This window comes from Amblyomma americanum, chromosome 11 (genome assembly GCF_052857255.1).
Source record: "Amblyomma americanum isolate KBUSLIRL-KWMA chromosome 11, ASM5285725v1, whole genome shotgun sequence".
Lineage (NCBI taxonomy): Eukaryota > Metazoa > Arthropoda > Arachnida > Ixodida > Ixodidae > Amblyomma > Amblyomma americanum.
The window spans coordinates 110,591,847-110,610,597 of NC_135507.1; the positions used below are offsets into that span (position 1 = coordinate 110,591,847).

An 18,751-nucleotide genomic window follows, 5' to 3' on the forward strand; every position below is an offset into this window, starting at 1 on the left:
ATGGTTGATCGCAGAGTCCACGCAAGGCCACGCGTGGATTTGCAAGACAGTGAGGAGAGGGGAGCGGAGTTGCGAGGAGGGGCGGGAGGGCGGTGTTGGAACGCACATCGGGGGGGAAGAGTAGCTTGCTCGAGAGCGGCGCGAAACGGGGCGGGGAGTTGGCCTGCGATGAGTCTCGGGAAAACATGCCACGTGCCGGGCGCACAAAGGGGTCGGAGGCAGGTTATCTCTCATTGCGGCACCGGGTTTACGCCATCTATTCGCTGTAACTGATCAGCACGGCTTAATGATGTTCGTTATAAGTGTGATTTTGTGCCATTGAAACAAGGTATATTTTGATGGTCATGCAGGTCTCGTTCGTTATAAGTGAAAGTTCGTATTAAGTGGGGCCGTTATATGTGGGCTCAACTGTAATTGCACGTGTACTGAGATCCACATTGAAAGGCATATAACAAATCGCTCCCCAGGTCAAGTGTCAGTGAGCATTATGGAGCAGAATGTTTCGAAACAAGAAAACAGTGCGTTGTGTTTTGTAGAAATTGTCCGGTTGTTTCATTTGCTGTCGCCGCATTCTGTGTAGGCGCTGCTCAGTGCTCGCTCAAGTTTACAGCGTCTTGTCCGACCATTCCAATGAAAGACGTGCGGGACGGTCCAGAGACTTTTGTCCCTGATAGTATAACTCTTAATATCACGTTGCTGTCAATAGCATAATCTCGCAATAAACTTTAGATATGGTCAATTTCTGCGACGCCTTTGGTAGCGGATCTAACGGACAGCTGCGGGCATCAGGCGAGCCAGACAGCAACGGCGGGCCAGCGGCAGCTGCGAAGCGATTCTGGCAAGAAATTTGCTAGTATCACAGTCATTACTTCCACCAGCAATTCGGTATTGATCAACGATCCTCAAAAATGATATATTTTTCACATTTCTTTATACCAACGTTTATGATTTATGTCAAAAACAATCTTAAGCTCATTTTTATGACCGCAGTCAACAGGATTCAGGCTAGTCAGCCCTCCAGCTATCCGGCTCGCTCTACTTCACGTTCACACCAGAAAAGACAAAGCAGCCATGCTATCGGAAAGCCTGCCTGCTATATTCGAGCAACGATAACATGCCTGTGCAAGAGCCGAGCTTTTGGCAACGCCGCCGTCAGCGGGAGTGCCGGGCGACGAACTGCGCTGCTTCCCGGCTGCCCTGGTCGTCGCTAAGCCTAGCTGGTGTCGCATCGATGTTGTAAATGAGGGCGCTTCAGAACTAGCCAGCGCCATAGTAAAGGAACTACTCTAGTCACTTTGCCTTTACTGCGAGCCCGTCCCATAGTCAAATAAGGTTGTGCTCGATTTCTGCGACGCCTTCAGCAGCGGATCTAGCAGACGCAAGCAGAGCCACACCAAGCAGCAGCAGCAGCAGCAGCAAGCACCTGGGTATTGCTCAACGATCCTCAGAAATGATACATTTTTCACACTCATCTATCCCAGAGCTTCTTATGAACGTAAATCGAGTTCGTGTTTGCTGAATGTTAGTGCTCGGTGGCCGATCTCGCGAATACCTGGTCGGCAGACTGGTTTTTGTCTCTGTCGCCTGTCTCCAACCATGTCACACTGCTAAGACTGCCCGCGGGTCTCGTGTGCTGGCACAAGCAGACGACTTTCACGGCTACCGGAAGTGTGCTCGTGACGTCGTGGCTGCCGTTGCTCCAGTGAATGACATCATGTGGTGGCCTGCCGACGTCACGGAACTTGTGACGTCTATTTTCACGATTTTACTTTCAAGGCCAGTCACTTCGTAAACACCAAACGGCCTGCGAATTTCAAAAAACACGGTTTTTAAAAATTCATAATAGATTGCGTGCTCACTTCCGAACACTCATACTTAGTGTGGATGCTTCTTAGCATCATTTCTAAGCATGGAAAACATTTGCAAGCAACTTTTAATTCATTGCACAGTCCCTTTAAGGGGAGACGTAAGTCTTCAAATGATCAAAAAATGTAAAAATTTCGCTTTTGCAAAAATGACACATTCAGGATCTGTTCACTCCAAAAAGCTGCCTAAAAAGTTTCAAGGCCTAATTCGACCGCCACTTACTATAAAATTATATATTTCACACCTTCTAAGAGCGGAAACGGTGATTTCAGAGCGAAATGTGACAGAACTTAGCATCCCTCACTTCCTACGACCGTTTCCTCAATGGCCGTCATCTTAGTTTTGTTTGAAAACTAGGCCCCTTCCCCACTACCTGGTATCATTCACTGCTTTGAAATATTTTTGAAATTTCTGCATTCTACTGTTTTTTTGAGGCATCTACAATGACCTGCAAATGGTCGGTGTGTGCACTTCAAATGTGATTTTCTTGGCTGCGTGTTTTTTGCCAACATGACTAGCTTGACGGAAGTTATTATGGTCTTACGGAAAGAGCTTGCTTTTCTTGAGGGTGATAAGCAAATGTATGCTGGTTGTCTTGTTGTGACTTGCGGAGTGATAACCGGTCTGGTTTTTTTGTGTCTTTTCTAGCACCCACCATGTATAAAAAGTGGTTCATGCACTGAATAAACACCAGTTGAAAGTTAGCGCATGTGTTGTCTTCTTCATGTTTGTCCTCATTTGGAAGTGTTAAAACTTTCATCATGACATACCAACTTGCCCGAACAGCCACTCTGATCAGGCCTTATGACGTGGCTCTATCGCACAAACACCTGTAAGCCCGTGACAAGCGCCCAGTTTCGGCGTGCTGGAAGAAAAACGCGAATGCGTGCAAGAGGGGACGCACATTGGCGCCGGAATTGTGAGACTGCTTTTAAAAATGAATAAGAAATGACCAGCGATGCGATAGTCAGCATCCGAAAGCGGCACGTAGCTGGGTTCGGATGACCAGAGAAAGCTTGGGCTGACAGCTGCTGTCTCCGTGGGCTAGCAGCGAAGCAAAGAAACCAAAATTATGTGTGCAGGCTATCTTTTGGCCTAGCAACAGGGGCCTTCCAAATGTTGTCACGCCCACTTAAGAGGTGTGTGAGTTACAATGCACCATGCACTAGGCGGGATTTTTTACAGGATCGCTTGTCTTCTTGCGACATCTCTGCTCACCCCTTCGGGAGCCTTACACGAAATTTCGCAAGTAGGCTTTTCCGTATATCGTAGTTGACCAAAACAAGATGGCGGAGGTCACGCTCACTGAGTTAAGGCGACGGGACGAATGCCGTGGGTGTGGACGAATGCCATGTGATGTCTCACCGAGTTCTTTGAACATTTTTTTGCAGCCTGTAGAATGTTCGCGGTCGGTGATGTGTGGAACGAAGTTCAAGGCATCACATGCATCCCGTGCGTGGAAATATTTTATGACGTTCATCCGCATGGTGAAGCGCACCACCAAAAATGAACTGTGTCACCACTTTCCCCTCATTGGCACAAGAATTAGTCATTTCAGGCATGCCTGGTGTCCCGAGCCCATAAACCTCGTTAATCGTGGCCTTCAGCTCCTGTCTGGCATCTGCCCCGAAGAGCGAGCACATGTCATCCACTGTTGACTTGGAAACGCATTTCCTGATGCCTGAGGAGACGCAGGTGGTGGAGACGCAACATGCTGATGTTCAGGACAAACTCAGCGACATGCCAGCAACACAGCGAAAGTTCCAAGTGATGGCTCCTGATTCCAAACCGGTCACCGCAACAACTAGAATTTGTTATGAGATTTTCATGAGGTGTTTTTTTTTAATTATGTATTGGAACAAATTCTTGAGCATAAGGCAAGCTCATTTATTCAACATATTGTGTCTGGAATTTGTGATAAAGAATTAAAACCTAGCTGATGCAGGTCTAACCAGTGACACTAAAATCAGTGCATTGCTAGAATATTTTATGTAGGAATTATAGAGAAAGGGCCTTGAGGTACATACTATCCAGAAATGACCATAATGAATTTCACAGTGCCAGCACATGTTAAAAATTCTGCAGGTCTGGGATGGACCTATGCATTCCTGTAACTTGAGAGCGAGCCAGCAGGGCTCCATGAGGCATGGTAGTAGTTGTTCGTTTGTGGGTGCTGTGAGCCTACCTGGGAGAATGTCATGAAGAATCCCTTGAACGCAGTTACATGAGCACACATGCCGATCCTCACCAGTGCCAAAGGCATGCATGGTTTCAGTATGTCCTTTTGCTGGACGGAGGTGGGCGCTTTTGTAATGTGCATGAAAGAATTATTGTGCATTTTGATAGCCAGTGCTGTGGGTGCTTTCGTGATGGGACTATGTCCATTGTTCCACATTTGACGTCTGAAGTATCATGAAAATTGTGCCATGGCATTGATTTGTAGTGGCATTGGACTGTGCGCCTAATTGTTGTTGTTCACATGTCTTCAGGAAGCCAGTCTGTTCCATTGCAGGCCAACCACAAGCGCCGGCGCATCATGAAGAAAGCCCGCCGGCAAGGAGACGCAGTGGCGCTCCGGGCCCTGGGGCTGGAAGAGGGGGAGCAGCAGCCACTGGAGGAGCAGCTGCGGGCAGCCCACATGGCACGCACAGACCGCCTCATGAAGCAGCTCGATGCCAGCATGAAAGCAGCCACTGACGATGTCAACAACCAGATCAACAAGTGAGGCCATCAAGCTTACTTTCTCACTTGGTGGTGGTTGTTGCAGACATGGTGCGAAAAGGAGTTTATTTAATAATTTCAGCTCATCTGAATCTAGACCCCCTTAAAAGGGGACATGGCTGCTTGCAGCCGAAAGCTGGTCAAAAAATCGGATTTTAATCTTATTTTTTTTTTTTGCGATTCTGACGTCTTTCCACAGCGCTATCTACAAATTTTCATTAAAAAACCACCTACCGTATTTACATGATTGGAAATTGACTCGAATGTAAGTCGACTCCCCCAAATCACACTTCCGGAAAAAAAAACAAAAACTTCGAAATTATTTAAGGGGGGACACGGCTCTTTTGGGCCGAAAATTCGCGGAAAATGGGTTTTCTAATTTCGTCATATTCAGATTCACGAGGTCATTATGCACCTGACGTCGAATTTTTAGAAAGAAATGGCCAGTATTTGCTTAGTAATAGACATTTAAATTTTCAAAGGCGCACGAGTTGCCTTTTAAATTGAGGTCAGATCATGCCTCGCCGTCGCTCGGTAGCTGCGCACTCCCCCGACGCTGTTTTGGTCTTGTTCGAAAGCTCGCGCCTCCAGCTTTTTAAAAAAAACGGTAAGCAGCGCTGGGATTCTTCGGTTCGCGGACAAAATGACCGCAAAGAAAATGTACACGCCGCATTGTCATTGACTAGAAAGGCCATGTGATCAAAGTGGCGCTCTGTGATTGGGTAGGCCTCGGGTTAGGCTTGTCTGCTCCAGGAGCGCGGCGCCATTTTGAGAGAGTCTGCCGTGCGGCCCATGTGGACAAAGTATCACTCGTTTCGTCGGTTTGGCGCCCAGAAAGGAGAAAACACAAAAGGCACAAGGAACCTGAACTACTGCAGTCTCCGCTGAGTGAAGGTCAAGGTGTGGATGGTGTGCTGCCAACCGCATCGTGAACTACCGTGAAGCGCGTCCAGTCCCGCGCAGTCAACAACGATGCATCGCCAGTGGGGTCGCCGGCTCCGCTTCCAAGCAAAAACGAAGAAAACGCAGTTCGAGTTGACGCTGGAATTGACATAGCCTCAGCAGGGCGAAGGTCAAAGTGTGGTTGGCGCGTTGCCAACCGCGTCGTGAACTACTGCGAAGCGTGTCGTGGACCCGCGCCATGGACGACGGCGCACCTCCAGCGCCGTCGCCAGCTCTACTCCCGGGCAAAAACGATGTGCGGCTCGAGTTACGCCAGCCGCGTATGCATCGATGCTGGAATTATGACCGATACCGATATGGTCGGAACTAGAGCCCGTGAACGAGTGATACTTCGTTTTGAATTGAGGCTAGCGACAACGCGAAAGACAGCCTTTCCTCGCATCTGTTTCTGAGGCTCCACCAAGAAGCAACAGTTATCTGTGGGCATCGTTATGATGGCAAAAAGGCAGCAAAGAGATGCAATGCACCCTGATTATGCTCCTGGTGCATTGCTATGAGTTTGAAGTTGTTCCTGTCGCATAAAGATGGTTGTAAACGTTTTTTGTCGTTTTCTCAAAACACCAATTTTGACACATTTGCAATAGTGCAGGGATGATATCTGGTTCTAGGCGGACTAGCTTCATATTTACTTTTTTTTTTAGTAAGATAAACTCACAGAGAGTGAAATAAGACTTAATCAAGACCAGTTGGCAATCAGCATAATTTTAATACAATACATTTCGTCTGAACCGACATATCGAATTTTTCCTGGTAAAGTTTATTGTGCTGTAGCTTCTGTTCAAATGGGCCTAATACAACGATTTTTGTCTTATTGCACTCCATGGACATTGTAGATCATGTCTGTATGCTGAACTTCTCCATGGCATTTACCGTTACAAAATTAAGTTACCTGCATGTTCCAAACAAAGATAGCACAATATATTGAGAACAACTTGTTTCACAGAAAAACTAAAAGCATATTTGAAATCAGCATATTCAAATACATAAACTGGATAAGTTTCATGAATATCTATCAATAAATAAGAAAAATAGTTCTAAGAGGGGTGTCCCCCCTTAAAGGGACACTGAGGAGAACTCATTTTTTTTTGTTAGCAAAATCTGATGGTTTGGCATTTCATGGCTTTGTTGCCGCTTGTCCTGGCGCGAAAGATGCCTTTATTGCAAAGAAATTTGGATTCGAAGTTGAAAAGTTTTTCCCGCTGCTCTGATTCAAACTCAGGGAACTCTTGTGACGCCACGGCAACTCTTATGGCGTCACAGAATAAAGTGACGTGAAACGTGTTGTGAACGCAGACTCGGTGATTTTTGACGGCTAGCGGTGCGGCGCGCAACCTTCCTTTACCAGCCTCAGAGATCCGTGGCTTCCATGAAGTAAGGAAAATTCCTTCAAGGTGGCGCCTCTTGTCCTAGGAAGTTATCACGCTCGTACTTGCGAGATTGGCCTGCGGCGGCGATACCTGTATTTTGGTTCTTGCTATTTTCTACATTACAAGAGCTTTGTTTTCAGTAAGAGTGGCGTTTTTTATGATCAGGAGCTGCTATTCTATCGATACAAGCCAACTTCAATTTCTCCTCAGCTTGTTCTTGAATTGCTGAACGCGATAGCATTATCCAGCAGCCACCGTTTATCGCCAGCCGCTATTGGCTGCCGTGTGTGGAAGCGCCCATGGGCACATTCCAAAACGAAAATGTATTAGTCACTGGACTACTCGTCCACACTTGCGCCATCGTCCTCACTAGCGCTGCCAACGTGATCGCTGCTGTGGTCGCACAGCTCATCGTTCTGATGTCGCCGTCCAGCAAAATCCCGCACTTCGCAAACAGTCACATCATGACATCGCGTGCAACAGCTGAAAATTTTGCTTCACTGCAGCTGCCACACCTGTATCACCCGTTGCAAACGTTGAACTTGCGGCCCGGTGCACAGGTGTTCGTTTTTTCGTTTTTTTGGCGTAAAGAATGGCAGCCATCTCGAATGTAGCGGTGGTTCAACAGCGCAACAGCACACACAGACCAAGTAGGAGACGAGACACACAAACCAGTGCTGAACTTACAGCTGGTTTTTTATTGGGAAGAAGCACGTCATACATACGGTCACGAAAAAACAGCGCACATGCGCAATATCAACAAGACACCTAGTGATAGCACATGGTAAAAACCGCTTTAAGAGCACGTGTGCATCCGGTGGACCGCTACCCACTAGGTAGCATATTGATTTCTCGAGGCGATAATGAAACAGATGGCGTACTCACGCATCCTTCACTTTTTCTGATATGAAATGCCCCCGCTACTTCTCGAGTGCGCTGGTCAGGATGAGTGAACAGGACATCAGTGTCATCAAAAAACGGCGTGCATTTGCACGTGAAACAATGTTTAGCTGGGTTAGTTTCTTTCTTCGTTAAAGAATTAGCGTGCTCCATGAGCCGCACGTTAACGCAGTGGCTAGTCTGTCCTATGTATGTAAGGCCACAGGACAGGGGAATTTGATACACAACGCCCGTCTTGCAGGGAACATATCTATTTTCATGGTTTATGCTGCAAGCATTTCTTCTGCGCCCTTCATGCCTTCTTTGAACCGCCGCCCCACCCTTTCTAGTTTGTTAGGTGCAGAGAACAGAACCTTTACCCCATGCTTGCTCTTCATCCTTTTAATCCGGTGTGATATGCTTGGGTATCGGGACCATGGTCTTCACCGCATGACGATGAACTCTGCAGACGACGGAGGGAAGCCTTCAGGAGGGTTGGCAAACTTGAAGGTTTATTTACATATTTACAAGAGAAGCAGGGAGACCAAAAGTCAGAGATGAAGTGCTACATATTTACAACAGAACCAGGGAGACCCAAAAGTCAGAGATGGAGTGCCGTGAAACCAGCCACATCGTGGCTTAAATACAGTGGATATTCCCTAGGCACCTAGCTAGGGAAACCGGTGGCTGATCAAGCGTCCAATGGGCAGACACTCTCTTCATAGTCTCTTCCCTAACCCCGTGACCGCTCTGCCCCCACAAACACGTGCACAGGCGATAAGGAATCCTGGCGCCTTGAGGTCCTGGAATCCTGTTTCCGACCGGTTGAGCAGGTGCACAAGGTCGTTGGCTTAGCAGGCGGTGATCCTCTCCGTGTAAAGATGCGTCCTGACGCCCCCGGGCATTCCAGAGGGTAAGATGAATCAGCTGTGTCCGCCCCCGCTTTGTCTGGCCGCACGTGCAAGCGAGCGAGGTGGGTAGGCGCCTTTGTTCGCGTCTTTCTGCCGGTCCACGTGAGGGCGCAGTTCAGGAGCAATGCCGCATTCCATACTCCGGACGAAGGGATTAGAGGCCTTTCGTCACAGCTCACCGTCGCCAGGAGCCGTTCCTGATCCTCTTCTCAGGACGACAGCACCTTTGGGTCAAGCATAGTTCGATGGCGCCTGCCGGGCTTGTTTGTTCCCGCTGTCGGGGCCTCCGATCACAACAATCCGTCCGCCGCCAAGAAGACGCCACGAAGTGGTTGCAGCTGGTCGGTGCACCACGAATGGGCATCCCAGTCGGCCTGGAGTCCCAGTCGGCCTGGTAGTAGTCAGTCCACTTGACCTGCACAGCTGGCAAGGGTCCTCAACGGAGCATTAGCGATCCGATCTGAGCTCAGCCCTTACCTCCGGCTAGGCAGCACGTGGCCAGCCTCAGAACATTGCCAGGTCTTTAATACAGAGCCATATGGCTGCAAATTTTGAATGACTTAGAACATTGCCAGGTCTTTAATACAGAGCCATATGGCTGCAAATTTTGAATGACTTAACCCTCGCCAACAGCTCACGCCCGGAAGTCTGCTGAACCAAAACTAGTTCCTCTTTGTTTTCCTTTTCTTCGCAAAAGACATGCGTCTGAAATTTGGGTAAGAAACACTTTTTTTTTCGGCAATGAGGTAGGTACGGAGAAGCAGGAGAAAAAATACAAAACAAAAACCAAAAATGATAGACGGTAGCCTTTCTTGAGCATTAGGGCATTTTACGCCAGATTATGCAGGAAAGCTACGACTGAGACCGTCGGCATTCCCGTTTTCCCTCCCTTTCCGGTAGCGGTAGCCCGACCGAGTCACTGGTAGAGGACCGACTACGTCCCCCACCAAACGATGGAAGGGTTCGCTAATCACGGGCACTAGCTTCATCGGAGCCTTTCTTAAATCCCCTGGCTTTCCGACACGCTGACAGGTGTCGCAGGACTTAACAAACTGCTTGATATCCCTGACGCAGCCAGGCCAATAAAACTCCTGTAGAAGCCTAGCATTAGTATTCTTCACTCCAAGGTGGCAAGACCAACCCCCACCATGGCACAATTTAAGGATGCCTGCGCGGTATTTCTGCGGCACTACGAGCTGATCGAACTGGACCCCCTTTGAGTCCTTGTACTCGGCGTTGCATCTGTTCCTGCCGCGAGCCTCTCCGCACGTCTCAGAAGCATCGCCTCCTGGGTTTGCCCCTGCCCGACCCGTCGTGGGAGAGCCTTCGTTCTTCCTGTGATTTACTTCAGCTGCAATCTCGCGAGCCTTCGCACGAGTGAGCGCCTGGATGGTTCGATCGCCAAAACTACGACCCCCTTTTTGGAGCATCTGCTCCGACCGATTTGAAAAGAGGTGCGGAAATTTTTCCGGCAGATTCGGTGATACCGCTGCCTCCGTTTCCAGAACGCCAAACGGGCCCTCTATTCTAACTCGTGCGATCGGCAAGCATGCGCTATTCTCTTCGGCCACCTGCCTAATCCATGCACATTCCCCAGTAAAATCAGCTGCGTTCACGTACGTGGGGTGGATTACGTCCATGGTGGCCGCGGAGTCCCTCAGAACCCGGCACGGTTTTCCATTAACCTGCATGTCTTTCAGGTATGGCTCTAGCAGGCGCATGTTCTCATCGCCCGCCTCCACCAAGGAGAGAACGATTTCCTGCTTCCTGCAAGCGTGGGCGAAGTGACCGGGCTCGTGACAACGGAAACACACTGGTTTCTTTCTGGCTTCAAAAGCCTTATCCCTCTCTTTTTCGGTCGCCCCCTTTGTGGGGTTGCTTGATTCTGCTTTGTTTCTTACGGGGGCACGCGCACCCTCTGCTACGCGCTTGGCATAGAACTCTTCGGCCAGCTCTGCTGCACTTTCTAGGGTTTTATTTCCCGGCCTGTCCTCCACCCACACGCGCATTTCTTCCCTCAAAGAGCCAAAAAACTGCTCCAGGCAGATCACCTCTATTACTTTATCGTGAGTTCCGTAAGCATGTTCTCCCTTTAGCCATTCCTTCAGGTCTGCCTCAAGGTTATACGCAAAATCCGAAAATTACTGATTAGGCTGTTTTCTGGCTTCCCTGAAGCGGCGCCGAAAGGCCTCTGCGGACAGGAGATACTTTTTTAGGAGTGCTACCTTTACTTTAGTATAGTCTGCCGCCTCTTCTTTTGCTAGACGAGCGAGTACTTGGGCCGCCTCACATGGAAGAATGGTCAGAAGTTTCTGCGGCCAAGACTCGGTCGGGAACTTGCAACTTTCACATGCCCGCTCAAAGTTCACGAGAAAGAGCCCTATGTCCTCTCCAAGTTTGTACGGTTGCAAGAGGTCCTTTATTTTTATTTTTGATGCTGCCTGGCTTGCCACTGTGTTTGGCACCTCTAGCCTAGTGCGTTCTGCCTGTGCAGCCTGGGCTATCTGTAGATCGAGCCGTTTTTTCTCGATCTCTCTTTCATGCTCTTCGCGCTTCCTTTCGTGCTCCCTTTCCTGCTCTTCGCGCTTTCTTTCGTGCTCTTCACGCTTCCTTTTTTCTTCATCCTCTCGCTTCTTTTGTTCCCTTTCCTTCTCCAACTCCTCCTTAATTAGCTCCCAACATTCTACTATCTCCTCCTCGTCCGCACCGGAATCCTCAATTGCCCTAATCAATTCAGGTTTTCAATTCAGCCTTAAGGAGGGTTGGCAAACCTGAAGGTTTATTTACATATTTACAAGAGAAGCAGGGAGACCAAAAGTCAGAGATGAAGTGCTACATATTTACAACAGAACCAGGGAGACCCAAAAGTCAGAGATGGAGTGCCGTGAAACCAGCCACATCGCGGCTTAAATACAGTGGATATTCCCTAGGCACCTAGCTAGGGAAACCGGTGGCTGATCAAGCGTCCAATGGGCAGACACTCTCTTCATAGTCTCTTCCCTAACCCCGTGACCGCTCTGCCCCCACAAACACGTGCACAGGCGATAAGGAATCCTGGCGCCTTGAGGTCCTGGAATCCTGTTTTCGACCGGTTGAGCAGGTGCACAAGGTTGTTGGCTTAGCAGGCGGTGATCCTCTCCGTGTAAAGATGCGTCCTGATGCCCCCGGGCATTCCAGAGGGTAAGATGAATCAGCCGTGTCCGCCCCCGCTTTGTCTGGCCGCATGTGCAAGCGAGCGAGGCGGGTAGGCGCCTTTGTTCGCGTCTTTCTGCCGGTCCACGTGAGGGCGCAGTTCAGGAGCAATGCCGCATTCCATACTCCGGACGAAGGGATGAGAGGCTTTTCGTCACAGCTCACCGTCGCCAGGAGCCGTTCCTAATCCTCTTCTCAGGACGACAGCACCTTTGGGTCAAGCACATAGTTCAATGGCGCCTGCCGGGCTCGTCTGTTCCCGCTGTCGGGGCATCCGATCACAACAGGTGCGACAGCTTGTGGACATATGGCATAACCACTACCCTTCTCCTTTCTTCCGAACCCTTTTCCAGCCCCGAAATACTTGCAGGCGATTTCAGGGAACGGCGGACTTTGTCGGCACTCGAAACGAGAACTGAGTCCGGAAAACCAGCCTCCCTACATCTGTCTGCCTGGGCTAAGAGACTGGGCATCATTTTATGATAATAAAATTTCTTTACTGCCATGCTTAAGCATCCCATAACGATACCGCTTTTTACAAGCTTTGAATGAAAGGACCTGTAATTCAAAAGAGGCGTCTCACTCCTGGGTGAATACTGCCAACAGGCATGGTTGGGTTCGAAGGACAGCTTTAAATCAAGGAATTGCAACACTGTTTCCTGAGGGACTTGATGTGTGAACCTCAGCCCCGACCCATTCCGTGCAAAAACATCAAGAACATTTGACACAAATTCTGGATTCACGGACCTTGCCAGCACCAGGTAATCGTCCACGTAACGAAAAATGCGTATACAACAACCGGCTAGATCAGTCTCAACTTTCATATCAACCCGGCTTAGATAAATGTTACTGAGAATGGGGGCTACCCTCGCACCTATGCACACACCCGATTTTTGCATATAAAGTCGACCATCCGACTCAACAAACGTGTTACTCAGGTAGTAGGATAACAGTTACAGAAAGGATCCTGTTGTGATTCTACACTCATTTTGGAACACGCATTCATTGTTGTCCTCCATGATACATTGCTGAACATATTGGGTTAGTTAATAGTGCGGAAGAGAATCAAACAAGTCAACCACATCGACGCTAAAACCATCACATAGTGCTGGGCTCTTATTTCGGAGGAAATCAGCGACTGCCTCAGAAGTAGGTACGGGAAACGGGTCCTTTACGCGGAGTGACGACAAATGTTTGCACAGATAGGTAGACACAACCAACTGCCAAGAATTGCGCTCAAAGACGATTGCCCGGAAAGAAACGTTAGGCTTGTGCGTCTTAGCACTAAAGAAAATTTCTAGCACCGAGTGTTCAGCTTTCCTCTCTTTCTTTGCCATACCTTCTAGCTCAAACTTCCGAAGCAAAGTCACTGCCCTCTTCTTGCTCAGCGCCGGATTCTTAGTGACACTTTTGAAGTTCTTCATAACTGCTTCATGGGCCTTTTCAGAAAACTGGTCCTCTGACATTACTACAAAGAAACCCTCCTTATCCGACTGGACTGCGCGCAAGTGGTTATCGTATAGATAGTTGACTAATGAGCGAAACTGATTATACTTCCCCTTCGAACTAATGCATCTAGAGACGGCATCAATGCACTCTGACTCGCACTTAGGTCGATCTGCAGCTGGGGCTTTAGAAGAGACATCTCGTGCAAGTGCCAACCTTTCGACAGTCATCATGCCCGGGCACAGTCACCATGCCTGGGCACGCACTGCTTCGTGGCACTGTCGGCTAGACATTTGCCCTCAGGATGTACAGGCATTTTGCGGTTGGCTGAGACCATCCACGGGGCACACAAAGAGGGTCTACAAGATTCTTCGAAGTGAATGAATGCGCCAGGCAAGATTCTTCAAGGATGTGTTGTGGTCAAGATGCGCCAGCGGGACACCTCGCCAGAACCAGCGTGTTTTTCGCGATTGGTGTAGGCCTACAGACCAGCTTCCTGAATTCCTGTGGAACGTCGTCTGATCTTTCCTTCCCAAAGCCAATTGGCGTTCTTTCGCGGGAGGGAAGCTTTTGGTACTTGGAGACATCGCCGTGGATCCAAGGCATGCACAAACTTTACGTCTTGGACTGAAGTTTTGTCTAGAATCGGGCATGATGACTGTCGAAAGGTTGGCACTTGCACGAGATGTCTCTTCTAAAGCCCCAGCTGCAGATCGACCTAAATGCCAGTCAGAGTGCATTGATGCCGTCTCTAGATGCATTAGTTCGAAGGGGAAGTATAATCAGTTTCGCTCATTAGTCAACTATCTATATGATAACCGCTTGCGCACAGTCCAGTCGGATAAGGAGGGTTTCTTTGTAGTAATGTCAGAGGACCAGTTTTCTGAAAAGGCCCATGAAGCAGTTATGAAGAACTTCAAAAGTGTCACTAAGAATCCGGCGCTGAGCAAGAAGAGGGCAGTGACTTTGCTTCGGAAGTTTGAGCTAGAAGGTATGGCAAAGAAAGAGAGGAAAGCTGAACACTTGGTGCTAGAAATTTTCTTTAGTGCTAAGACGCACAAGCCTAACGTTTCTTTCCGGGCAATCGTCTTTGAGCGCAATTCTTGGCAGTTGGTTGTGTCTACCTATCTGTGCAAACATTTGTCGTCACTCCGCGTAAAGGATCCGTTTCCCGTACCTACTTCTGAGGCAATCGCTGATTTCCTCCGAAATGAGAGCCCAGCACTATGTGATGGTTTTAGCGTCGATGTGGTTGACTTGTTTGATTCTCTTCCGCACTATTAACTAACCCAATATGTTCAGCAATGTATCATGGAGGACAACGATGAATGCGTGTTCCAAAACGAGTGTAGAATCACAACAGGATCCTTTCTGTAACTGTTATCCTACTACCTGAGTAACACGTTTGTTGAGTCAGATGGTCGACTTTATATGGAAAAATCGGGTGTGTGCATAGGTGCGAGGGTAGCCCCCATTCTCAGTAACATTTATCTAAGCCGGGTTGATATGAAAGTTGAGACTGATCTAGCCGGTTGTTGTATACGCATTGATGTTTTCGCACGGAATGGGTCGGGGCTGAGGTTCACACATCAAGTCCCTCAGGAAACAGTGTTGCAATTCCTTGATTTAACGTTGTCTTTCGAACCCAACCATGTCTGTTGGCAGTATTCACCCAGGAGTGAAAAGCCTCTTTTGAATTACAGGTCCTTTCATTCTAAGCTTGTAAAAAGCGGTATCGTTACGGGATGCTTAGGCATGGCAGTAAAGAAATCTTATTATCATAAAATGATGCCCAGTCTCTTAGCCCAGGCAGACAGATGTAGGGAAACTGGTTTCCCGGACTCAGTTCTCGTTTCGAGTGCCGACAAAGTCCGCCGTTCCCTGAAATCGTCTGCAAGTACCTCGGGGCTGGAAAAGGGTTCGGAAGAAAGGAGAAGGGTAGTGGTTATGCCATATGTCCACAAGCTGTCGCACCGGATTAAAAGGATGGGGAGCAAGCATGGGGTAAAGGTTCTGTTCTCTGCACCTAACAAACTAGAAAGGGTGGGTGCGGCGGTTCAAAGAAGGCATGAAGGGCGCAGAAGAAATGCTTGCAGCATAAACCATGAAAATAGATATGTTCCCTGCAAGACGGGCGTTGTGTATCAAATTCCCCTGTCCTGTGACCTTACATACATAGGACAGACTAGCCGCTGCGTTAACGTGCGGCTCATGGAGCACGCTAATTCTTTAACGAAGAAATAAACCAACCCAGCTAAACATTGTTTCACGTGCAAATGCACGCCGTTTTTTGATGACACTGATGTCCTGTTCGCTCATCCTGACCAGCGCACTCGAGAAGTAGCGGGGGCATTTCATATTATCAGCAAAAGTTAAGGATGCGTGAGTACGCCATCTGTTTCATTATCGCCTCGAGAAATCAATATGCTACATAGTGGGTAGCGGTCCACCGGATGCACACGTGCTCTTAAAGCAGTTTTTACCATGTGCTATCACTAGGTGTCTTGTTGACATTACACATGTGCGCTGTTTTTTCGTGACTGTATATATGACGTGCTTCTTCCCAATAAAAAACCTGTTGTAAGTTCAGCGCTGGTTTGTGTGTCTCGTCTCCTACTTGGTCTGTGTGTGCTGTTGCGCTGTTGAACCACCGCTATGCATCACCAACTAGCCCAATCTGCAGTTCTCCGAATGTAGCCGTGAACGAGCGCCAGTCGCTTGCCGGACCTGGAGCTCAAATGATGACTGACGAAGCACTACATTAAAAACTTGCGAAACACGGCAGGCAGTAGTCAAATGCATCAGAGCCAAAGAGAAACTATGCGTGAATAGCGTCGGCTCTTCCGTCGGCTCTTCCGTCGGCTACCGCCACTGCCCGGCACCGCTGCCGTTTTGAGGGGTGTGCCGCCTCAATTGGAACAGCGCCCTTCCATCAACTTCCTTCGTGTAAAGCCCTCACCTAAGGGCCCTTGAGGTATCTATAATAAATAAATAAACTATCAACGCTCCCTTTAGCTCCCGAGCTCACATTTGAAAGTAAAAAGAAAACTTGTTTGACGCTTGAGCTTCCCATAAAATGTGATTGTGTTATCGGGCCGCCGCCGCTTATCAGCAACTGCAGTTGGTGATACATACTTATGCGAAAATAGCACAAAAGACGAGGACAACAAGGAAATGAGACAACAGGACCAGCACCCTGATATCTCGTTCTTCTCGCCGTTACTTATAGTGTGATGTTTTCGTTTCGATTGTAAGCCGATACCCCCCACTTCGGATTTTCAAATTTTGAAAAATAGGTCGGCTTACAATCGTGTAAATACGGTAATTTGGGCATTATAGTGTTCTGTGAGTCCGTGACCAAAGCACCTTTTAATTGAGGCGAAATTGCACCAAACTTTGATCGCCTGCAGTTCGAGAAATACATGGTCTGGCGGCACAATTTTGCTTTCATTTGAAAGGCCACAATTCAGGCTATTATCATATGTCAGTCGATGACCTTGAGAATGGCCTTTAAGTGGCAAACAAAGGAACAAAATTGCGCAAAGTCCACTCTGCTGTTGGTCATCCGCTTCACATGACCAAAATGGCGACTTTCAGTTGGCTAACAGTGTCGACCGTTTGCAGCCCAGCACCATTTTGAGTTGGTTCCACTGCCATTGCCAAGTGAGGTTCGTCGGATACAAAGTGCGGAATTCTTCGATTCTCGTGACGTCTTGGGTTTAAAAGGGGCCGAAAGGTAGAGATCGGAAGCATCATCACATCCTGTTATCTACAATCACTGACAGTTAGGAATGAACACAAATCGTCTCAGCGATTCCTACCACTTACAGACAGCATAATCATTTATAGTCTTGGTGTGGGCTAGTCTCATCATGAAAGTGGCAACACAAAAGAAACGGGGACGAAGATGTAGAAATATGAACGAGGAGACAGGCACTGAACCTCAACTGGGTTAGTCGATGGAGGCTGCCACTTTGTCCTTGCCGCAAGGCTCAGGCGAACTTGCTACCGTTTGTGCAGCCAGCTTCCTGTACTCTTCAAATCAGACCCTGCTTGTGGCGGTTTGGTTTTGTTTTGGTTTGTAGGTGTTTAACGTCCCAAAGCAACTTGGCTTCCTTCAGATGCTGACTAGTGCATCGCTGGTCACTTTTTTCATTTCAGACGCAGTCACACCATTCTGACGCCAATGGGCGTTCCCCTCGCCTATGTCTGGGTTGCCCGCTCCTCTAGCGCGATCGTCACATGCTTTTCATTGTTTGTGCGACGGGCCCTCCTCACAGGCTTCAGTGCATTTTCAAATTTTTGGCAGTTCTTTTTTTTTTTCCGGAGAGTGATCCCAACCACTAAAGTTCTCTGCTCACGTGAATGCATTCCAGTACTTGTTTCTGGCGCATAACAGGCTGATCAATTTATTGCATTTCTCACTAGGACCGGATGAATTTAATTCTCAGAATGTGCCCGCCACAAACGTGTAGTAGCGCCTAGCTCGTGATAACAAGTCTAGGTGTGACTGCTTCGGGTTCTGCCCGTGCGACACGGGCTATAACCGCTCATTCTAGCTCCCATTCGATAATTCGAACTTTGCTTAATTCGAACAATTTTCCGGTCCCCTTTGAGTTCGAATTAACGAGCTTTTACTGTAGTTCATGCCTCTGCAGTCACATGGACGTCAGGAGATGGATATATGCGTGGCGTTACTGTGAAAGAATTGCATTTGCTCCTGCATCATGGCAGCTGTGGCTTGCGTCATGTGCTAGGAGACTAGAGCGGCCTGGTACGGTAACCGCAGGGGAGCCCGGCTGCGGCGGAGAGTCCGCAAGCAGCCCCTGGCAAGTAGATCATGTGACCATGACAGTGTTCGCTGTCAGAGCGGAAGCCAAGACCTGTCAGCAAGTACCTGGAAAATTGAATACGCCAGCTGCACAGGTACAGCTCGGTCGGTCCCTGTGGAAACAGATCATGGTAGCGGACTGCGCTGCTGCACCAAAGCTTTCTAGTACCTCCAGTCTCATCCTCTTTTACATGGCGATGTTGTTTTAAAACATATTTACTGGGAATGGCAAAAGGTGGCACATGCTGGCGTGTATATAAGCCACAGCGACAAGAAGCGGTGCAGGGACAAGTTCATCAATTGTACGGAATCGGTCGTGTATTAATCTACCGATTTCATGTGGTAAGAATAGGACAAAGTGGGAGCTGTGTTAACAACTGCCTTCGGGAACATTGTAGGAATGTAAGGGAAAAGTACGGAGGGTTTCTGGACGTGCACTGTAGAAAGTGTGATTAAAGTGATGGCCCCAGTGATGTACCTAGTTCCGGCCAGAGTGCAGAACCCTGTGTGAAACCTAGCTGCGTGCTTTTCTACAAAGAATGCAGCATTGTAACCAGAAGTACCTGCCAAGTAAC

General features: G+C 48.5%; 1 protein-coding gene across 1 annotated transcript in view; it reads left to right on the forward strand.

Moving 5' to 3' along the window:
• The window catches only part of Polr1A (RNA polymerase I subunit RpI1), a 345,140-nt gene that overhangs the window by 173,883 nt on the left and 152,506 nt on the right, over positions 1-18,751 (forward strand). Inside the window, exon 16 of the mRNA XM_077642305.1 lies at positions 4,379-4,587. Within this exon, the coding sequence (XP_077498431.1) occupies positions 4,379-4,587 (209 nt within the window). The remainder of the gene's footprint in view (positions 1-4,378; positions 4,588-18,751) is intronic.